Here is a 19,860-nt window from a genome sequence, read left to right on the forward strand (position 1 = left end):
ATCAGGTTCAGCAGGGCGTTCAAGACGTCCCTTTCCCCAACAATACATCCAACTCCTCCTGGGGGATCCCGAGGCATTCCCAGGCCAGATATGTTAAAAAGTCCCTCCAGCAGGTTCTGGGTCTGAAATGTGAAATGTGGATCTTGAAAATGTTCATACCAATGTTACAGCTAACTCTAGTTGCTTGTCCATTGATATTCAGTATATATCTATATATAATATAACTCTAAAAGAACAAATTTACTCAGCTGCCAACAAAAAAATCTAAATTTGCACTGGATCATTTTAGACCTCTGAATGCATATGTTTGACAGAGAAAGTCAGTGTTTATGTGTAGACTTGTATTATAAACTTGGCTGTCAGCGGTGAGGTGACCGCCCGGTCAGCCTCATTGGGAATTGCCACTGCAGTTTTGCCTGCAGGAATGTAACAGAGCTGGTGTAGCATCGTGGTGGCCAGTTTGACAGCAGTCATCACTCAGAAAACCTCCTGTCCCTGTCAGCTGTTTCTCCTTAATCAGCTCTTTTAACACTATTATGCCCCAGAGAGTGGACCATTACCATAAAAAGCTCTGTGATGTGTACAACAAGCTGCTTGGATGTGCTGTCACATCAAGCGCAAATGTGTGAATGTGTAGATTAGCCTCTTTTTTTCTTGCTAAATCTTGACTGCAGAGGAGGCCAGAGGCTCTTTCCCCGCTCGACTAGTTTTTCTACAGCCCACTCAGTGTTTGCTCAGTTTTGCAGATCTGATTTGTAAAATGTCACTTCATACAAATCCAGTGTGACTCAAGATCTGCCTTCTTTTGCCTGATTTTGCTATAAATCATTGATTTCTCTAGAATTTGCTCAGGTGCCTTGAGATCAGCCCACACAAGCACTCCTGTACTACGTACTATATGTGGTTGGGTGGGTTAAATTTCAGGTAGGTAATATATTTCAGAAGCACTTTTTGTTAGTCCATCCATCCGTTTGCCAGAGGGCATCCTAATCAGATACCTGAACCACCTCAGCTGGCTCCTTTCAAGGCGAAGGAGCAGCTCTACTCCGAGCTCCCTCCAGATGTCCAAACTCCCAACCTCTAAAGCTGAGCTCGGCTGCCTGACAGAGCCCTAATTTCAGCCCTGATCTCATTCTACCCAAAGCTCATGACCATAGTTTTTTTGGGGCTTTCCAAGCTTTATTTTGATAGAGACAGCTGAAGAGTGACAGGAAATGTGGGTAGAGAGAGATAGGGAATGACATGCAGTAAAAAAGCAACAGGTCAGATTCGAACCCTGGGCTTCCGCAGCAAGGACTGAACCTTCACACGTGGGGCAGCTACTCTACCAACTGAGCTAAACACCACCCCACTCATGACCATAGTTGAGGGTTTGAAACATAGATCGACTGGAAAATCGAGAGCTGTGCCTTGCCTTCATTACAGCATTACAAACAGAATCTCTAAATCGAGACATCTGTTAGATACTTAAGTTGAGTTTTAGGTTTCAGATCACCACTTTTGTGTTTGTAAGTTATACTGGAACAAACTGACACCTATGCCTTGTGGTCAAAAGTGTTAAACTCTTTGAAGTACTTTAACAGTGGGCTTGTAATCAATGCCCTACTCAGCAAATCTCCCTTCTTTTGGATGTCCATGTCACTCCAAAGCTCTCAATCCATTGTTTAAAAAAGAGTGGATTCATTGGCTTCAAAGTGTTGCTTCAAGTAAGGACTCCGATAAGAGGCAGAGAGTTCCCCTCAGCTCACAAATCATTACACATAGTGGGAACAACTCATTTTGGACAGAAACAATGACGCTCTTCAACATTTAACGTTTAACACTCTCCATCCTCAACCTGATTTATCTGTCTAGACCTTCACTTTTTGCTTTTCAGTCTTTCAACATCTCATCCATTCAACATATTTGCAGTAGCAGTAGTAGTATACTGCACTCTTACAAAATAGTCCTGCATGTCTTTCTCAAGGCACAGAAAGGAAAGGCACATTCAAAGAAAATTGTTTCAGAGTCACTCAGCACCTTCTAATAATAGAACTTATTGCTTTCTTGGCTAGAAATTGTGTAATTAATGACTCATTGCAGAATTTATTTATTTATTTATTTTTAATGTGAAATTGATTTCAACCTATCACCCTTTTGTCTGAGAGTCACAGAAATTAGGTTGCACAGCACGACTGAAATATGACTCCACTGCAGGAAAAATTACTCCACTTTATTATACTCGTGTAGAGTTCACAGCACTGTTGCATCTTACTGGGCTGTACCCCACAGCTATCCAGATGGCTCATGCATTTGCAGTGCAGTGTTACAAGCAGCTCCTCCACAAATGGCCTAATATCATCCCACTGTTACCCTGAATACAGAGATAAACACAGGCACTGTTAGAGTGAATAAAATATTCATACTATGAAGGAGTTCATGTTAGTTCAAACTGTGTTTTGCTCTTTATCCCTCAAAAAAAAAAAAAATCCCAAGAATACCTTTTCTCTTTCATACTGTACTGGGAAACTGGGAAACATATTGGGTGAATGAATGTGATTACTTAACCATTAGAAGAGGGACAATTTACAGTTTCTTTTAGAGAAGAAAGTGAATACTGTAGCTACTTTATACGAAAATACGTATGTTAAAATTACATTTTAAAGGTCCCTTTGTAATCTTGTTGGACAGAACAATATGTATACTGATAATTTTTTCTGTTCCTTGAGGCAAAGCTAATACGGTTCCAGGGTTTTGAATGGCTGCCCACATCTCCAACTTTTTCAGCTAGGTCTATTTTGCTCATTGACTGCTGTTTCCCCAGTTGGACAAACAATTGACAAATTAGAGCTTTGTAGGTTAAGAACAGAGACATCTTTGTCCTGTGCCATAACAGAAATCAATTCAGAAAAAAACAAAACAGAGAAACAAGTGGATGAGATCAGCTCTACTGTTTGTAAGTCGACATACAAAAATAACACCTCTTTATTTGGCATATTTCTTGATTTACATGACTAACATTAAAGGTCCGGTGTGAAAATGTAGGAGGCTCTATTTACAGAATGTGGCAGAAATGTAATATAATATGTATAACTTTGTCTTCATTACTTTAGGATCACCTGAAAATAGGAATGAGCCTTTTTATATCTACAGACATTGCGAGACAATGAGCTCACCATGTCTCTCCGGTAACCCAGAACAGACAAACTACAGTCACCATAGTTTCTCCTTCAAGCTAGGAAGGAGGGGATGAGGTGACCACATCCCTAGATGCCATTAAATTCAACACACTGGTCCTTTAACTGCTCCTAGCAACCACTACCACAGCATGTGTGTCAACTGAAAATAATGTAGACAGCACAATGTGGCATTTCTGTTTGTGCTCCCCAAACAATTCACAATGAAGTGAAAACAACACATCCATTCTGTCTGATTATCAAGCAAAGGTGGACCAGTGGTGGGAGTAAAATGTAATGGTGGCACCAGAGGGAAGGACATGATTAGTTATTGGTGATTGGTTATTCATTCAAAAAGGTGCTTCCTCACCATGCATATGCTCAGCAAATTTGATAGAAATATCCCTATTAGATTATGTTATGTTGTTGTCATGTTGTGCACAGCAGCTAGGGGAGCTGCTCTGGGGAGCATGAGTGCACATTGTAAATTTAATGGCAGTGTGCCTGTTGGACCAAATGAAAGATCATGGGGTCAAAAAAAGTTTCATCCTCTGTAAATTCAAGGAAGTCTGTACAATATTTCTTCGATATGATATTTTCAACTGGATCAAAGTGATGCCAACCATGTTACATTAACATCCACGGGCCTGCAGGGTGAAACAGTTATACTTTTCAAGCATTGGTCTTCTGTTTTTCTGAAAGTCTGACACAACAGCAGGACACTCTGGGTATTTTTGAACTTATCAGCAGCATCAAACAGTGATTGCTAAACTTTGTAAAACAAGCAATGTCCATTAATCATTTACCACAACATCAGCAAACTGGGAGAGAGAACTAAATGTCTTCTTTATCTTAGTGTGCTTTGAGGGTGGAGGTGATAAAAAGGTTCAGTCATTGTTGATGAGCTCAGCTTTCTCTAGAGGAGCATTGATAAATTGCTGTTTAGACTTAGGACTTCTCTAATCACAAACAGAGACTTAGTGGTGGAATTTAATGCTTTGATAGGTAACAAACTATTGATACCAAGTCAATTTAAGTGTTACTAATGTTGATGGAGATCCAAGTTTCAGTCTGGGGTTTAAGTTGACTATTCTGTAACTGATGGGCTTTCTGGGAGTAAAAGACCTTTGGTGCATTAACTTTCTTTTCACCACCCTAAATTTACTACTTTACAATTCCCTCTACCACCAGAAAACTCTAAGCTAACTAAACCATCTGGAAAGTTGCAGTTGGAAACTGTTTTGAAACTTTTTGAAAGAGACAGGCACTCTCAGAATATACTTCACAGGTGACTGGATTAACTATCTGTCTTTCACTGTCTGTTACTTCAACCAATCCGTCAACATCAATATCAATAAAACATATATCGTAGTCAAGAATGAATGTCATCACCAAATTAAATGGTAAACCACCTTATAGCTGTTAAGATATTTCACTCTGTACCACAAAATGTCAACCCAGTGCAACAGAAAAAGTCACAAAAGTCATTGTGATCCACTGTAGATCAGTGTGGTGGACTGACTGACCAGCATTGCCATGCCTAGCAAAAAAAAAAGTTAAATTATGCTAAAAAAGCCAACTACTGGATCATCCCACATTAGCAGCTCAACCACTACATTTCGGCCAAATCTGTTGGATGTTCTCAAGAGGAGGTAAAGCGTGGAGGAGGTGGTAACTACAGTAGCTAGTACAATTACAAATCCATAGAAACCGTTTTGTTCACTTGTATAAATATGAAAGTGTGAATAAAGCAAAAACTGGGTGTTATTGGGTAACAGCAACACAGTGCTTTAGAACCTGTGAGGCATTTTCTTTGCATGCACGTCTTTGTATTAGTTGAAATGTCTTTCAACTTCATTAATCCATGATGTTCCCTGGAACTTTGGAAGGACAGAGGATGAGATAATTTTTTGGCTTCAGTTCACTCCTAAGCACTTTAGTGCTTCAATAAGATGTAGTAGCCTCTTACTGTAGTTTGAAGAAATTTAAAGTTAAAGTTAAAATTACAAACAGGGGTCAGGTGGGTCTCACTTTAACCTGGGAGGTGAACAATGGCAATCGGGAATAGGTTGCTAAGGAGATCATTAATCCAAACCAACAACATAACTCTTGATGGAAAAATCAATAAACATTTAACCTTTTATAACCTCACACATTATAACATTAAGAAAAAAACAGCATGACTTCAATACAACTGCTAATTTAATGTCTTATAACTATTCTTGTCATAGCAGTTTTAATTTCATTTAATCTAATAAAATTATTTGTAAAGGCTGAGATGAACAGCTAATGTAACAATTATGTCCATTCATTTTTCCATTTTGACTACTTAACATTTGCACTTGAGCTGCCCACTTACAAAGAATATATCCATTAGGCAGAATCGTGTTATAGTGTGTATTTATTTCTGAACACATCATTCCTTACCCTTTTCCTTTCACTTTTCGCTCTTCATCGTGTGTCTAATATTGTCGAAAATGAGCAGGATAGTCAAGCTATATAAAGAACAGGTTGGTTCCACATAGGACTCGACCACATTGGGGAGGGGTCAGTCATTTACAGTCCCACAATACTGGCCTAAAATGGTACATATAGGACCAAATGGATTTTTAAACCAACTTTATCTGCTGTATTAACATGAGAAAATGTTGCAGTCTGATGAAACCAAGAGAATTATCAGAGAATTATATTATATATTAATCATCAGCTAAAAAGAGAGACGTATTTCTGAGGTTCCCCAATTGGACGTTCTCCTCACCCTACTGTAGATGTGCCTTAAGATCCTGTCCATGAATATCGCAAATAGAATCAGAGACAACAGGAAACCTTGTTGGGCTTTAACACCTACTGAAAACATGTTTGACTTTGTCCCGAGAACATGGAAACAGTTTTCACTTTGGTAATACAGGAACGGGATGGCTCATAGCAATAGCCCCAGGCACATCCAACTAGAAGGAGACCCTGGGGCAGACCTCACTGCAGGGATTACACAGTCCATCTGGTCTGGAAACACCTTGGGATCCCCCAGGAGGAGCTGGATAGCATTCCTGGGGAGAGGGAATCTCTGGAACGCATTGCTTAACCTGTTGCCACTGTGACCAGATCCTAGATATGTGGAAGAAAATTAATGGATGAATATTTTCATTACACAGACACTTTGTTAGTCAAACTAAGACAGAAAAACACAGATGAAACACAAAACTTAAAGCTCCATTAACCAATTTCCTAAATGTCTAGTTCTGTGTTGATTATTATGGCTGTTGTTTCATGTCAGTGCCAAGAACACCATGAGATTTCCCATTAGGACTATTCTTTCAAACAATGAAAGCAAACAGACAGGTTTGTGTTTTCTTTCCTCCCCAATGACGCTGTTGGTGTGCCATAAAGCCTAATTTTCTTCTCTCTGTGTTCTCCTTCTCTGTCTTTACAGCTACGTTGGGGACCTTGGAGTTCAGTTTGTTGTATGACCAGGAGAACAATGCACTGCACTGCACCATTAACAAAGCCAAGGTGAGCCACCATAAAGACGATGACGTTAATGTTGCTTAGCATGAATTTGAAAGAGAAATTCTGAATGAAATCCTTTAGTAAACTGAGTTAACTTGCAATTCAAGTTTATCTGTGAACACTCAAGCTTGACTATTTCTGATTTTATCAAGCGTTAGGCCTGAATATACTTACATGAGACCAGCAAATTGCAACACATGTTCATAGCAATAGACTTAGTTAAGCTGATCCTAAATGTTTTGGCCATATTGACAGTTTTCCTCAATATGTATTGTTGTATAAACAGCAATCACTACCATGTCAGATGGCAGTCAAAGGCAGATTAATATAAACCAATTGACAGTTTTTTAAAGATGTTTATAAATTCAATGACATGACTGTTAAAGATGAATATTTTTGCAGCAGCCTGCTCTCATGTCAGCCTACACATACTGGCAAAAAGGCTGTGGAATAGCAACTTAACACGTCCTACAGTTTTCTGTGAGAGAGATATTTACATCTATTTTCATCTCAGAAGGCATTAATTATTTCTAAAACATATTGCGAACAAACAGACCAAGAGTGTGCATCCAACCAATTATGTTTCTTATCTTAAAGCAGTGTTAATCAATGTTTTATTTTAGAAATGAAGCTAATGTGACTAGCTGTTAAATAAAGTCAAACATCTAGCAGCCATATATAGAGCCATATATATATATATAAGAGTATTGATTATTTTTATTTATAGTTTTTCCACTGTTGGTGGCAAAACAGAGCTAAAGAATATGAATATTTGGATAATTGTATCAAATAGTGGCTGAGGCCATTAGCTACCTCAGCTGAAGAGATGCCATTATTAAAGACAGGGTATTAATTGAGCAACCTTTAGGTTCAATTTCCTGATTTTCTAAGTATATTTTATCACATTGAAAAGACACCTTGTTTTCTAATCTGCTTCTAATTCATGGTGTTAATTTACCACGCAAATTTCTCCATGATTAATTGTTTCTGTTTATTGTTTTTCTGTTAAATTCAGGGCATAATTTCAAACTAATTTCCATACAACATAGTACAACAACATAGTACTCTTGCCATGTTCAGTTAGTTGGTCTCAGTTTCTCTTTTAAGCTTACTTATTTTCCACTCAATTCCACTTAACCATTTCTGCAGATGTTTAAAGCCATATCAGTTAGCCATCATGCACAATGGGTTATTAAAAGATCTAGATAAATAACTATTTAAATGTTCATAATACAAAACTGTTTCCAAAGTTGTAAAATGTTAAAAAAAAAAAAAAAACTAACAACAAAAAAATAATGGTGTAACATCTCACAATTAATAAGGTTAACTGTCAAAAGGTTAGTAACATGACTGGATATAAAAGTAGCATCCAGAGAGGGTAAGTCTTTCTGAGGTAAAGAAAGAAATGACGTTGTAACAAAGGAGTTAATTTTTTCTTTGTGGTAGAGCCATAGCTTGATGCGCACCTCAGAAATATCAACAACAGTGATTGCTTCACTTGGTGTGTGTTTGCATGTACTGTCTGAGAATGTATTAAGGAAGAATGGAGGCAATTCATTCAAAACGCAGATGAGGCATGCGTGGGACTCACTGCACGGCATGTTCTTGTCTGTCCCATCGTATTCCCCCGTCCTTTCGTTTTACGAGCAGCAGGTGACAAAGGAAACGAGAAAAACACACAGAAGCAAAGACAGATTGAGGAGAGAGACGAGGGAGAGTTTCAGCTTCAGTCGCAATAATGTACATGAAGAAACTCAACACAGTAGCATAGAAACACCAAAGCCAACTAGTGTTTTGGCTCTGTTTATTAGCAAAGCAATGCAGACACACCAGTAGCACATATATTAATACTCACAACAGGACACTTATATAGGCTGCAGCATAAATAAGTCTTTACTGTGGAAAACAGTTAATGAAATTAAATAAATCAAAATATAACATTTTACTTATGTTTGAAAGAGCAACAGAGCTAAAGCCTTTATATCAAGAGGCACTGGACTTAAGTAGATTAATGTTGCAGCTGAATCAATAGTGTTTACAGGCTTACTATGGACATCCAAAGAAGCATTGATGAATTCTTAAATAACAGCCTACATATTCAACCAGATATCCATATTGGAGATGGACTGCAATAACTGAACCATATCTAACTTTGTAATAAAAAGCCATTGTTGATAATATATGCAATAAATATTGCTCCACAGGTGTTGTCTTCTCCTGTGTTGTGATGAAGTGGTAGCTCTGACAGCCATGGCTATCGTCAGCAGCTATAACTCTTCCTATCTGTCTGCCTGAATAGCTGGTATGAAGGAAAGTGGGCATCAGAGGAGCCAATGTTGGCAGGAGTGTTGGACAGAAAAGTGGGCATCAGGCCATCTTGATTTATGGTGGTTATTTTCTATACTGCTCTGCTCTTGGACTTTGGCTGCTGCCTAGCCAACCAGAGAAAATGTCTTTTCTCTCCCAAATACTGTATATACCCATTTCCATGACCATTAATCGTTGCCAAACCTGTTAATGATCTTTCTAGCTGTAGATAGTTTCTATGCTGTTGCGTTTGCTGCCAAAGCTGCAGTAGGTTCAATAGTAATTGTGACTGAGGGTATCTTTTCTCTGATTAGATCTGGAGGAATTGAAGAAGGTTAAACACTTAACTAAATTCTAGGGACTGATATCAGTGCCTGCTGTGTGTGAACTGGGGATAGGATATTATATTTATGCAGAAGTGATAGCTCACATGCACTATGCTTATAATATCACAGTCCTGTTGGCATTTGGTTAGAAAAATAAATGGTGTGCATTGCAGAAACTGACAAAAGGTCACTAGACATCATACCTTAAGCAAACAAAAGAGGTTAAAAGAGAGTGCAAAAGGCCACTAGTCTGATGATTATTCAAACAAGGAAAAAGAGCTGAATTTAATTTGCATAAACAAGGCTTCATGAAAGGACAATGTGTCGTATGTGGGGAATGCAGAGGGGCTTATCTCTCTATATAACTCCAGCTACTCTTAATCACACTGACCCTCTCAAAATGGAAAAACCTGAGCCAAAAATTTGACATATCTCTGTAAGATACACAAGCAAAGATAGCAAAACTCAACAAATCTGTGAGAGCAGAAATTGCAGTTTCCTACAAAGTGAAAGAATGCTTCAGTAATTATCAGAGAACAGTTCAAACTGTGATTAACCATTTTTGGGCCCATTTCATTCATTTAGTCATTAAATCTTGAGCACTTGAAGGCTACATCTGTGCATTATGCATTATAATTCATAGTGAATTCTAATGCATTCATAATCCTTTATGACCACACTCAAACATACATAAAAGGCTTGACTAGCTATAAATTAGAGGCTGACTCATATAACTCATATATAAACTCATATCATACATTTTTACTACCTATACTCATCTATACACACCACAACAATTAACAGTAGTGAGGACTCATAGTATGCTATAACAGTCTATGCAGTATCATAAATTATCATTGTATGTGTTAATGCTTCATCATAAACCACTTAACCCTAACCTATCCAATTGAACTTGTACATGAACTTATAAGACTTGAATGTAGTCGCAAAGCATTATGAATGGGGCAGTCGGTAGTGTAGTGGGTTACGCAGCCGCCCCGTGTGTGGAGGCTATAGTCCTTGCTGCAGGCCCCGGTTCGAATCCCGCATTGGACGGCTAATTTACTGCGTGTCACTCCCCCTCTCTCTGCCCCCTGTCTATCTTCAGCTGTACTATCAATAAAGGCATAAAAGGCCAAAAAAATAATCTAGAAAAAAAAAAAGCATTATGAATGCATTATAATTTGCTATGAATGCCTCCATAACTCATTATAGATGTTTTCTTCTTCACCACTGAAATTGTTGAGGAATATTACATTTTTTTCTTTTGTTTCTAACTGTGAAATTAGCAACATTTAATTCAAATATCATCTCATTGTTCTCTCTGTCTAAATTCACTAATCGGTAATTTGGCTAATAGCTATTGACAGATTCACTAATGATCAATTTTAAGCCATTTTTTATGTGAACTTGTTCTCTTGATAAAATGCTCTCTGTGTGTTTTTTAAACAGGCTGTGGACACTATGGGCCCCCAGTACTTTTCAACAGTTATTTTACTGCAGGTTAAACGCCCTGTTTATAACAAGCTGTGGTTCAACAACTCCTGATCCTCCACTTGAAACTTCCATTTTTTTGCTCAGTCTTTTTAGATGATTGTTGTGGTGTTTACCAACTGAATGTAAAACTATACAACATTTTAAATCCCATCTCCAGACAGAGGCTTGATATTGATGCAAAACCCAGGATTATGACCAATGATAAGTTGTTTGATTGCTCTGTGGAACGTTTCTTATTTATTACTTCAATATTCATGCATGTCAACAACATAATGATTAAAGTACAGTTAAAAGAGTAGTCACCTAATTTAGCATTATACTCTCACAATATTGTCAGACTCATGATGGAAACTGGTGTACATACTGTCCACAATCCAGATCTCCATTTACTTATCCTGTGCTTTGTTACTTGTACATGCAGAGCCCTTAAAGTGTGTTGACACTGAAAGTGGGCATTGGTTATAAATGTACTGCAGAATTGTGACTATAATTTATGGGGACACTGAGCTGGGACATTCATGATACATCTGAATTGCAACAGCACTAAACCATTCACTTTGAGGGCTATAAATGATCTCATCCTTACTGATGATGCTCGTAACTTTGCTATTTTAGTTCTTGTAGACCTCACCTCTGCTACAGTAAAGTGTGGCTGACAGGTTAACCACCAGCAAATGTTTTCAGTGGTAATGGCAGAACCCAATTCCGCCCACAGTCAAAAGTTCTCAATCAACATGGACAATTTCTTATTCTCCTTAGCTGCTATCACTTGTGGGGTCCCTCAGGGATCCATCTTAGGTCTTTTTCTCTTTTTACGTTGCGTCTTAGTAAATTTAGTATTTTTGTTTTTTTAAGGACATTTTTTTTTCTAGGACCTTTTTGAAAATCACGGTGCTGGTTATTGGATGTGGGCCATTAGGACCATGTCATGCTGGAAGCATGAATACGTCTAGTTCTGCAGCTCAATCCATCAGCATAAAACCTTCCAACATCTTATACATTTTAATATGTCCAAGGCCCTTCTTTCATCCACCCAGCACAATACAGACAAAATGCTACCTGCATTATTGCCCTGCAATTAAACCGCCAATCATCACCTCTGCATTTTCACCTTTTCTCTCCTTCTTCTTTTCTGCTCTATTATTACAAAGGAAATTATATATTATTCATCACTCACTTTATGTGTTCTTTTTTAGTGCCTCGTATGAATCAAAAAAGAAAGAGAAATTAGTAATTTACTGTACCTCTCTTACCCTCACTACTGCACACACAAAAACAAAAGCACAATGGAAAATGCTCTGTTTTACTTCTGTTCTTTGTTCCAGTTATTTTTATTGTTCTACTAATTAATTTAGCTATTAATACTCTGATGGTTGTGCTGGGAGAATTTCAGTAGTTTTGCTGAGAAACCTTGTAAATATGTAGTATATGTAGTCGAGCAACATTTACACATAAAGAACAAGTCTGTGGGTTTCTTACCAACTGCACTTGGTAATCTACTTGGAATTCATTTGAAGGTGGAAATGAAGGGCTGTGAACCATGCAGTAAGGATGAAGGTAGTAGAACAAATAGCCCATAGACTCTCTCTTGTTAACATTTAATTAAATCCTTCACCTTGACATGTCAACAGTTTGGGGGTCAGAACTATTTGATAATTACCTTTTAGTTTTTTTTTGTTTTAACAAAGGCTACTTTCACAGGGTAAAATGACTGTTGTCAAAGTGTTCTTTGTCTGTTTGTTCCACACTAGCAATTCGCCACCAAGCAAGTCACTGCTGGAGGGGGGACATTGGTGCTCATTTGAACCAAAGATATTAAAGTGACATCAAACAGTGTTTCAATTAAGCGTGGGGTGTGGACAAATTGGTATAGCTCTAAGCTATGATGACTATCTTTGTATGCGTCAATCAAATTCAAATTGTTAAAAAAATTGTAACCAGTTAACGGCAATTAACTCATTAAATTAAGTGATTCTATTTAGATAAGTGTATAGACCTTGCTCAGTGTAACCTTATTGTTGCTGTCTGACAGATGTAGAGGAATATTATTCCACTATTCAGTAGACAATGACTTTCACATTTTTTCTTTTTAACACATCTAAAAACTGGAAACTAAACAAAAGAACTGGCTTTTTTTTGTTGAATGTTCGGTCTCATGCAATCTGTATTTTAAAGCATTTATTTTCAGTGGTGTAAAACATTGGGGGAGGGTTAGGAATATTCACTGCACCTGATTTATCACAGCAGACTGACCCTGTGGAAGAGAATATTGTGTCTGTCATTTATCATCTGGAAAAAAAGGGATACAATCTGACAACAAGATGTCAAAGTAACAAAGCATTAGCAGGATTAGTAACTAATGTAATTACTGAATTTCATATTGTATCCAATACTGGTACTAAAAAAGTACTGTAACTAATTGCACTACCAACACTACATGGTAATAATTTTAATACCCCATACAAGACCTGATAATAACAGCAATTAGAGAAGAAAGTGTGCTTGTTTATAAAGCACTTTCCATCCAGATGTAGCACACAGATTACCATTACATCATCAGTGCAGCTTCCTATTTGACAATGCTGCTCGGTCTGGACAATGCTGTAAAATTAATGGTGGACTACATCCTAATATTTCAGGGTCAAAACCTTAACTTTTGTCATGCATGGTATTGAAGCTTAACTCTCGTTTTTTCCCTCGCTAACATGACTCCATCCATAGTTTTACCATCTTTACAGGCTACTCACTGCACTAAGTGAATCAGGCCATGTCCACTGTAATGGCTCACATGACGGAAATGAGTCAATTTAGCCCCTTGAAATAGGCTTTAATTGATTTAAAGTGGAATACATGCATGTAGACAGAGAAACAGAAATAGCTCAGAGCTACAGTAACAGCACTTCCTCTTGGTCCTCTTGGCTCTTGGACACTTCCACATGGTCACTGTCTCTGTTGGCTGGAATAGTCAGGATGTGTAGGATCATCATGACTCAAACACAGATAAAGGAGTCTGGTCTAAATCTTCGGAGTGTTTCACTTTCACATAATAGTTGTCCCTGGTGAGATTTTCATGAATTGTACAGAATGACTCCTAGGCTTGGCTCCAACACCTCAAACATCACTGGAACTTCCTGATATTATAGTAGGTTAAAACTGCTAAAACTTTCTTTGTGTTTCTGTTTGTTTCCAATTGAAACCGGCTGTGCATAAAAAAACAACGTTTAAGCCAAATCCAGTTGAATACAGTGGCTGCTGTCCAGATTTCTCAAAAAGAGAGAAAAATAGGACGGCAGAGCTTAAAAACTACAAAGTCAAGAATTAATTGAACCAATTGAGCTGAATGTACAAATTCTGTAATGGCAATGTTGCCTCATTATCATAAATATGCCAGTATAGATCAAGGCGCAGATACTTTGCCTACTATGTTTTTGCTACTGTATAAGGCAGCCACAGGAGAAGCTGTTACTGATCACAACTTTTATATTTTAAGCAGAGATAAGCTGGAGCACACACACACCTGTCAACCTTGAGACCTCAAAATTAGGTATATTTCAGCACAGAAAAAATTGAGTTTCAGAGACTGTGTTTCTGACATTGGAGAATTGTGTTGTGACATTGAGGATGCTTCACAGTAACAGCTTCCCAGTAGAGTGCAAGGGGAAATATTTTGTATCTAATTATATATATAAGTGTGGGTCTCTATTAGCAAATACATTTTGTACACTACACAAGGAGACTCTTAGGAAGTGACACAATACTCACATTCAAAAAGATACATACTGCTATTTATTTACACAGAAATATGTTGAAAAATAGTACACATTTTGGGTAATATTAGGTACTAGGTAGGTAAACAAGCAATAACCAGCCTGTTTTAAAATAACATTACCAAAATGTTGTTACCCTAACTCTGTATAATATGCATATATTATACTTACTGTAGTCTCAGTACCGCTCTCCCAAGACTCTGTTATTTTCTTTTAAAGTCCTTTAGTTATGATTCTGCAAAGTAAGATACAAGATATTTGTTTTTAGAACATTATTTTCTATGTATTTACATATATAAGCCGATCCACTACTGTGTACACTTCTTACACTGCACATGGAGCAAGAGAGCCTTTATAAAAATGACTTATGCATGAAACTCAATGTTCATTTTTATATTTTACTCTACACACAAAATAGTGAATGCATTCCATAAAGTTGTGCAGTGCTATATGTGCTACATGTCCTGTGTATACCAGTAGACAATAAACTGAATTCATCAGACACAGATTAATAAACCACTACAAGTTATTTGAATCACATTACAAGATGCTGAATCTTAGCACACAAGGTCCCCACAGGCAAAATGGTAAACGGTAAATGGACTGTACTTATATAGCGCCTTTCTAGTCATCTGACCACTCAAAGCGCTTTTACACTACATATCTCATTCACCCATTCACATTAATACACTGATGGCATTGGCTGCCATCCAAGGTACCAACTGCTCATCAGTTTTTTTGGGAGCTAACCATTCATACGCATTCACACACCACGCAGCCTTCGGGAGCAATTTGGAGTTTAGTATCTTGCCCAAGGACACTTCGACATGCAGACTAGAGGGGAGTAAACTGTCGATCATCTGATTAGTGGAAGACCCGCTCTACCTCCTGAGCCACAGCATAAATTGTGTGTTATGAAGCTGCTAGTCTGTTAATGCTTAAAGACATCTTTATCTTCTGCAGTCCAAACAAGCAGTTCACCTGATCAAAACATAAATTAGCCATGTATTCATATTTTGTACCATTTCAAATTTCACAAAGTAACACCCTGCCTCTTTCTTTAGCCTGTGTCACCTCAGCTAAATAAAGAAATCTCTGCTCCCTCATGGAATAGCATTACAGAGCACCCAAAATCAAGCATAGCGAGATAGTCTCTGTCATTGCACTTTTATTCTACTACAGGCATTCTTATAGTTTGTTACGCCTCACTGCATCACCACACATACATAAAATTATCCAAAGAACGACTCATAGCAGGAGACCTGTCTGTACGGAAGGATGCCGTCCTCACACGCCTTTGTTCCCATTACTCACCTTCATAAGACCTGAAAATGTATAAAGCAATTTACAATCTTACACCTTTGCTTAAAAAACAAAGTATTGTAGCTCACTCACTCACTCTGAATTTTAACAACCCCCTTTAGCTTCATTGGAAATAAGAATCAACTTATTAAAAGCTGATAAGTGCCGTGTGTCAGCCTTCAATCTCTGCAGCCTGGAAGGCTTACAACACTTTGTTGGCATCCACATCACTGCTTCTAAGCGGTTTCACACACCTGGCATTTCCAATTTGTTATCTTAGTTGGTAATAGATTACATGATCTGAGGTCTTTTTTAAATCTAATTTTCAGATGTAGTAGAGTAGTCTGTAGTCTAGTCAAGTCTGTCAGCTTGTCTATTCATCTGTCAACAGTTTGGTGCACAGCAAGATATCTCAGCAACAGATTGCTCAGTGAATGTTGCAGCTTACAAATAACAAAGAAGCAATTTTTAGCACTTTAAACTCATTCCTATGAACAGAGTTCCTAAATAAGTTCACGGGTTCTTGGAAAACTTACTGTGGCCATTTTCCTCATTCGCCTTTAGCTTAGCATTTCTATCCAAGTTTTTCACAACTTTGCTGTCTGTATGCATGTTCTAAAGAGTTTGAAAGGCAGGGAGGGTCTAAAAAATATATGCTTGGTGGTATAATGCAAATGATAGGATCCAGGACTTTGTGATCTTGAGCCATGCAAGGAACTAAAAGTCCGGATATCTCAGCCCCTGCTGCTTTTACTGCAATACTAAATGAAGCATGGATGTATGTGTTTCACCTAACTTTTGAACAATATCAACTCCCTATTTTTTTCAAATTCACTAATGGGAATGAAGTGTTGTAAGTTTAAGACGTAAAAAAGAAAGTGGTGTTGGTAAATGGTGTACAAAGGGCAGAAGGTTAACACCAGAGACTGAGGATTGTGTACTGCTTCCTGTGTTTAGGCCACACTCTTTTCCCAGCCTATTGAAATGCTTTGAGTGTCTATAATCCTAAAAATGTTTAAAATGATTTAGTTGCTAAAAACAAATGAAATTCCAATGAAATATGTGCCACTGACCATTTTGCAAATAGAGGCTCTGATGTACTTTGGCACAGCAGTGCTTGTAGTTAAATGCTAACATCAGCATGCTGACATTCTGGCAGTAATACTGCTGATATAGTAATGCCAAGCAGGTATAAAGTGCACGGATTAGTGGGTCAGCTTGTTAACATTTGTTTATCGACACGGATTGATGGAAAAAGGGTTATTTTGACCAGATGGTGGCACTAGAGGAAAAGTCAGGGGAGCAACCCAAGTTATTAAGCTGCCAGAATGCTTCATCTGAACTGCTTGTCAGATGGAATACTGCTAAAAAACATGACTTACAGTAGCAGTAAAAACCTCTTTAGAAACCTGATGACGTCAAAGATACTTTGGTCTTTGGTCTTTGGTCAGATGCAGGACTTTTACACAGGAAACTGGGTTTGGTGTACCGTATGAAACCAAAACACAACATTGATTGATTTTATTTTACCACATTATTTCTTTCTCCTTTACAGCATTTTTAAATATCCTGTGTTGTGAACTTAATGTGTGCAGAACCAATCACGTTGTGATTTTTTTTGCATGCTAATTAGGTAGACCTAACATGTCCTCGGCCTGGAACATGTCCACAACCAGAATACCTTTCCATATCCCTTCTTTTCATCTGACATGAAATAGCCTTATGAAGAGTGTTTTCTGAGGCAGCCCCCCCCCCATGGAAAAACAAGTTTTCTGCCCTTATCAGTGAATCAGATGCCGTCTCACTATTCAATTGCAGATCTGAGACCTGTTCATTCAGCAACGCCTACACTACAACCGACCTTAAACACTCCAATGCAATCTTTCATTCCCTCAGTCTCTGCAGACTGCCCTTTCAATGCCTGGTACGCCTACACACTTGTGCATGGGAGCACACACACACTGAGGCTGTGTTTCTTAAGATATGTTTTTCCTCTTTTGTATTCATTATCCCTTGTTTGTATCTGTTTTCATGTCACTGGTTAACTTATCTTCACTAGCAATCCCTGCATAAATAACATTTAAAAATGGAGAAATGCTTTTATTGTTCAACTTGTCACAGTTCAGCTCTAAATATTGATGAAATGTCTTTCCCACAAGGCTATTCAGAAAGGATGAAGTGAGTAGCAGCCATGCCATGGCCAAAACAAAAATCAATTGTGATTCATATCTTAACAGTTACTGTTGATGCTGGTGCTGTCAAGCCTTTTTTTGTCTTTTGTTTAAACAGTGTATTGTTAAGTTTGTGCATCATCAGCTTAGTTTAACACAAGAGTGAGATGAGAATATGAATATCAGTCTCATGTCTGTTAAATACAAAGCTAGAGTCAAGCTGTGTTTGGATGTAGTATCTGTAGAGACACAAGGGTATCAAATCTGGCAACCTCACTGTGAAGTTCCAGCATCTAACTAACCCTATAATCGCCGTCCTTATATTTCTGCTTGGATGCAGAATAAACAAACAGGACATATTACTTACTGAGCTTTAGAGGTGTTTGTAGATGTGTTTTTGTTCCCTTTGAACAGAGCTACACTACCTGTATCCCCTTGCACCAAGACTTAAATAATAATCGAATAATCTCATCTCACTCACAGAAAGAAAGCTAATAAGTCCATTTCACAAAATGTCTGACTATTCCTTTAAAGGAGATGCCATCCATTTTATTTCACATATGTTATTTATTTTTACTGTCAGTGTCGATGAAGGTGCAGGTAGAAGTGTTAATATTTTGTATGTGTTAAAACATACAAAACATTATACCTTATTATAGAGACAACACCTGCTGAAGTGATCCTGGAGTCTGCCTTAAAGTCCGAAACGCCAATTCAAAGCTGTTTTTGTAACTCAGACTAGTTTACTAATTGTTTAAAACTGTCACCAACTGTTGTCTCAAGACACAAATAAATTCAAGCCAACTGACAAATGAGTGGTGAAAATTATAACCAGGCTGTTCAAATTCAATATGGCATTAATCAGTGTTTACTGTTTCCACAGAAAACGTCTCAGCATTGCTCTGAAATGTGTGAACCATATCAGAAAGCATACAGGCTGCTTCTACTTTTTCTTTTTCCTCTTGTTTTGTTGGTTTGTTTTTATGTGTTAATTCAATTGCTTCAACTTTAATTTTCATCATTATTTTTCTTTTTCTCCTCCACCTTACTCTTTTGCATGCTTTCATCGTCTCTTATGTTGCTGCTTTATGTTTGGTGGGGGAAAAAAACAGCTTCCTGTCCCCAGATACAAGAAGGTAAGCCGCTGAGATAAGCTCAAATCCCAACCATTCCCACTAATCAATCCTGAGTCTTATCCAACCAACGTCTAGACCCAGTGAACCCTGATCGAAACCATCACCACCCTTAGCTAACCTCTTCTCAGATCCCTGTCATTATCATAGTAATGTGATTACATGTTTCTTATGAATGTATGTTTAATTCTTGGACTGATACTGTTGGTACAATTCTTATCTGGTTTCACAGTACTGCATATTGTACACAATTACACACCAAGACAAGTGAACTAATTAAAAGCACCTTGATAACAAATGCTGACAAATGTACAGAGAAATGTAGTGACTGACTAGATGGGACTGGAAGGTCAATTAAAGCTAAACCTAATCCCTGTGTACAAAATTAGGTGTTGTAATTTATGTTTTTGGTGAACTTGCTTTCCCTTTCTCCTGCTAACAGTAGTTTCCTGACCCAGAAAGCCCTTCAACAATTAGTTGAGAGTTGTTGAACAAAATTGCACGTTATACGTTATATGCGCACACACACAGTGTTCACGCTGGAAATAACAAAAAAAATAGATACATGAACTAAAATAGCTTGTTAGCATGGTGCTGTTGGTCACTTTTATCTATCACAGTTTTACACAGGGAACACGGCTGAGCTACCTACGACTGGGAAAAATGTAAAAAGGAAAAAATTGGGGCAGCGATTC

At 37.8% G+C, this 19,860-nt stretch overlaps 1 protein-coding gene across 1 annotated transcript in view; it reads left to right on the forward strand.

The window, feature by feature from the left end:
- Nucleotides 1–19,860, forward strand: part of doc2b (double C2-like domains, beta) — a 123,099-nt gene that overhangs the window by 52,694 nt on the left and 50,545 nt on the right. The window contains exon 2 of the mRNA XM_010737214.3: nucleotides 6,586–6,665. Coding sequence (XP_010735516.1) covers nucleotides 6,586–6,665 — 80 coding nt within the window. The remainder of the gene's footprint in view (nucleotides 1–6,585; nucleotides 6,666–19,860) is intronic.

Source organism: Larimichthys crocea, chromosome III, assembly GCF_000972845.2.
Source record: "Larimichthys crocea isolate SSNF chromosome III, L_crocea_2.0, whole genome shotgun sequence".
NCBI lineage: Eukaryota > Metazoa > Chordata > Actinopteri > Sciaenidae > Larimichthys > Larimichthys crocea.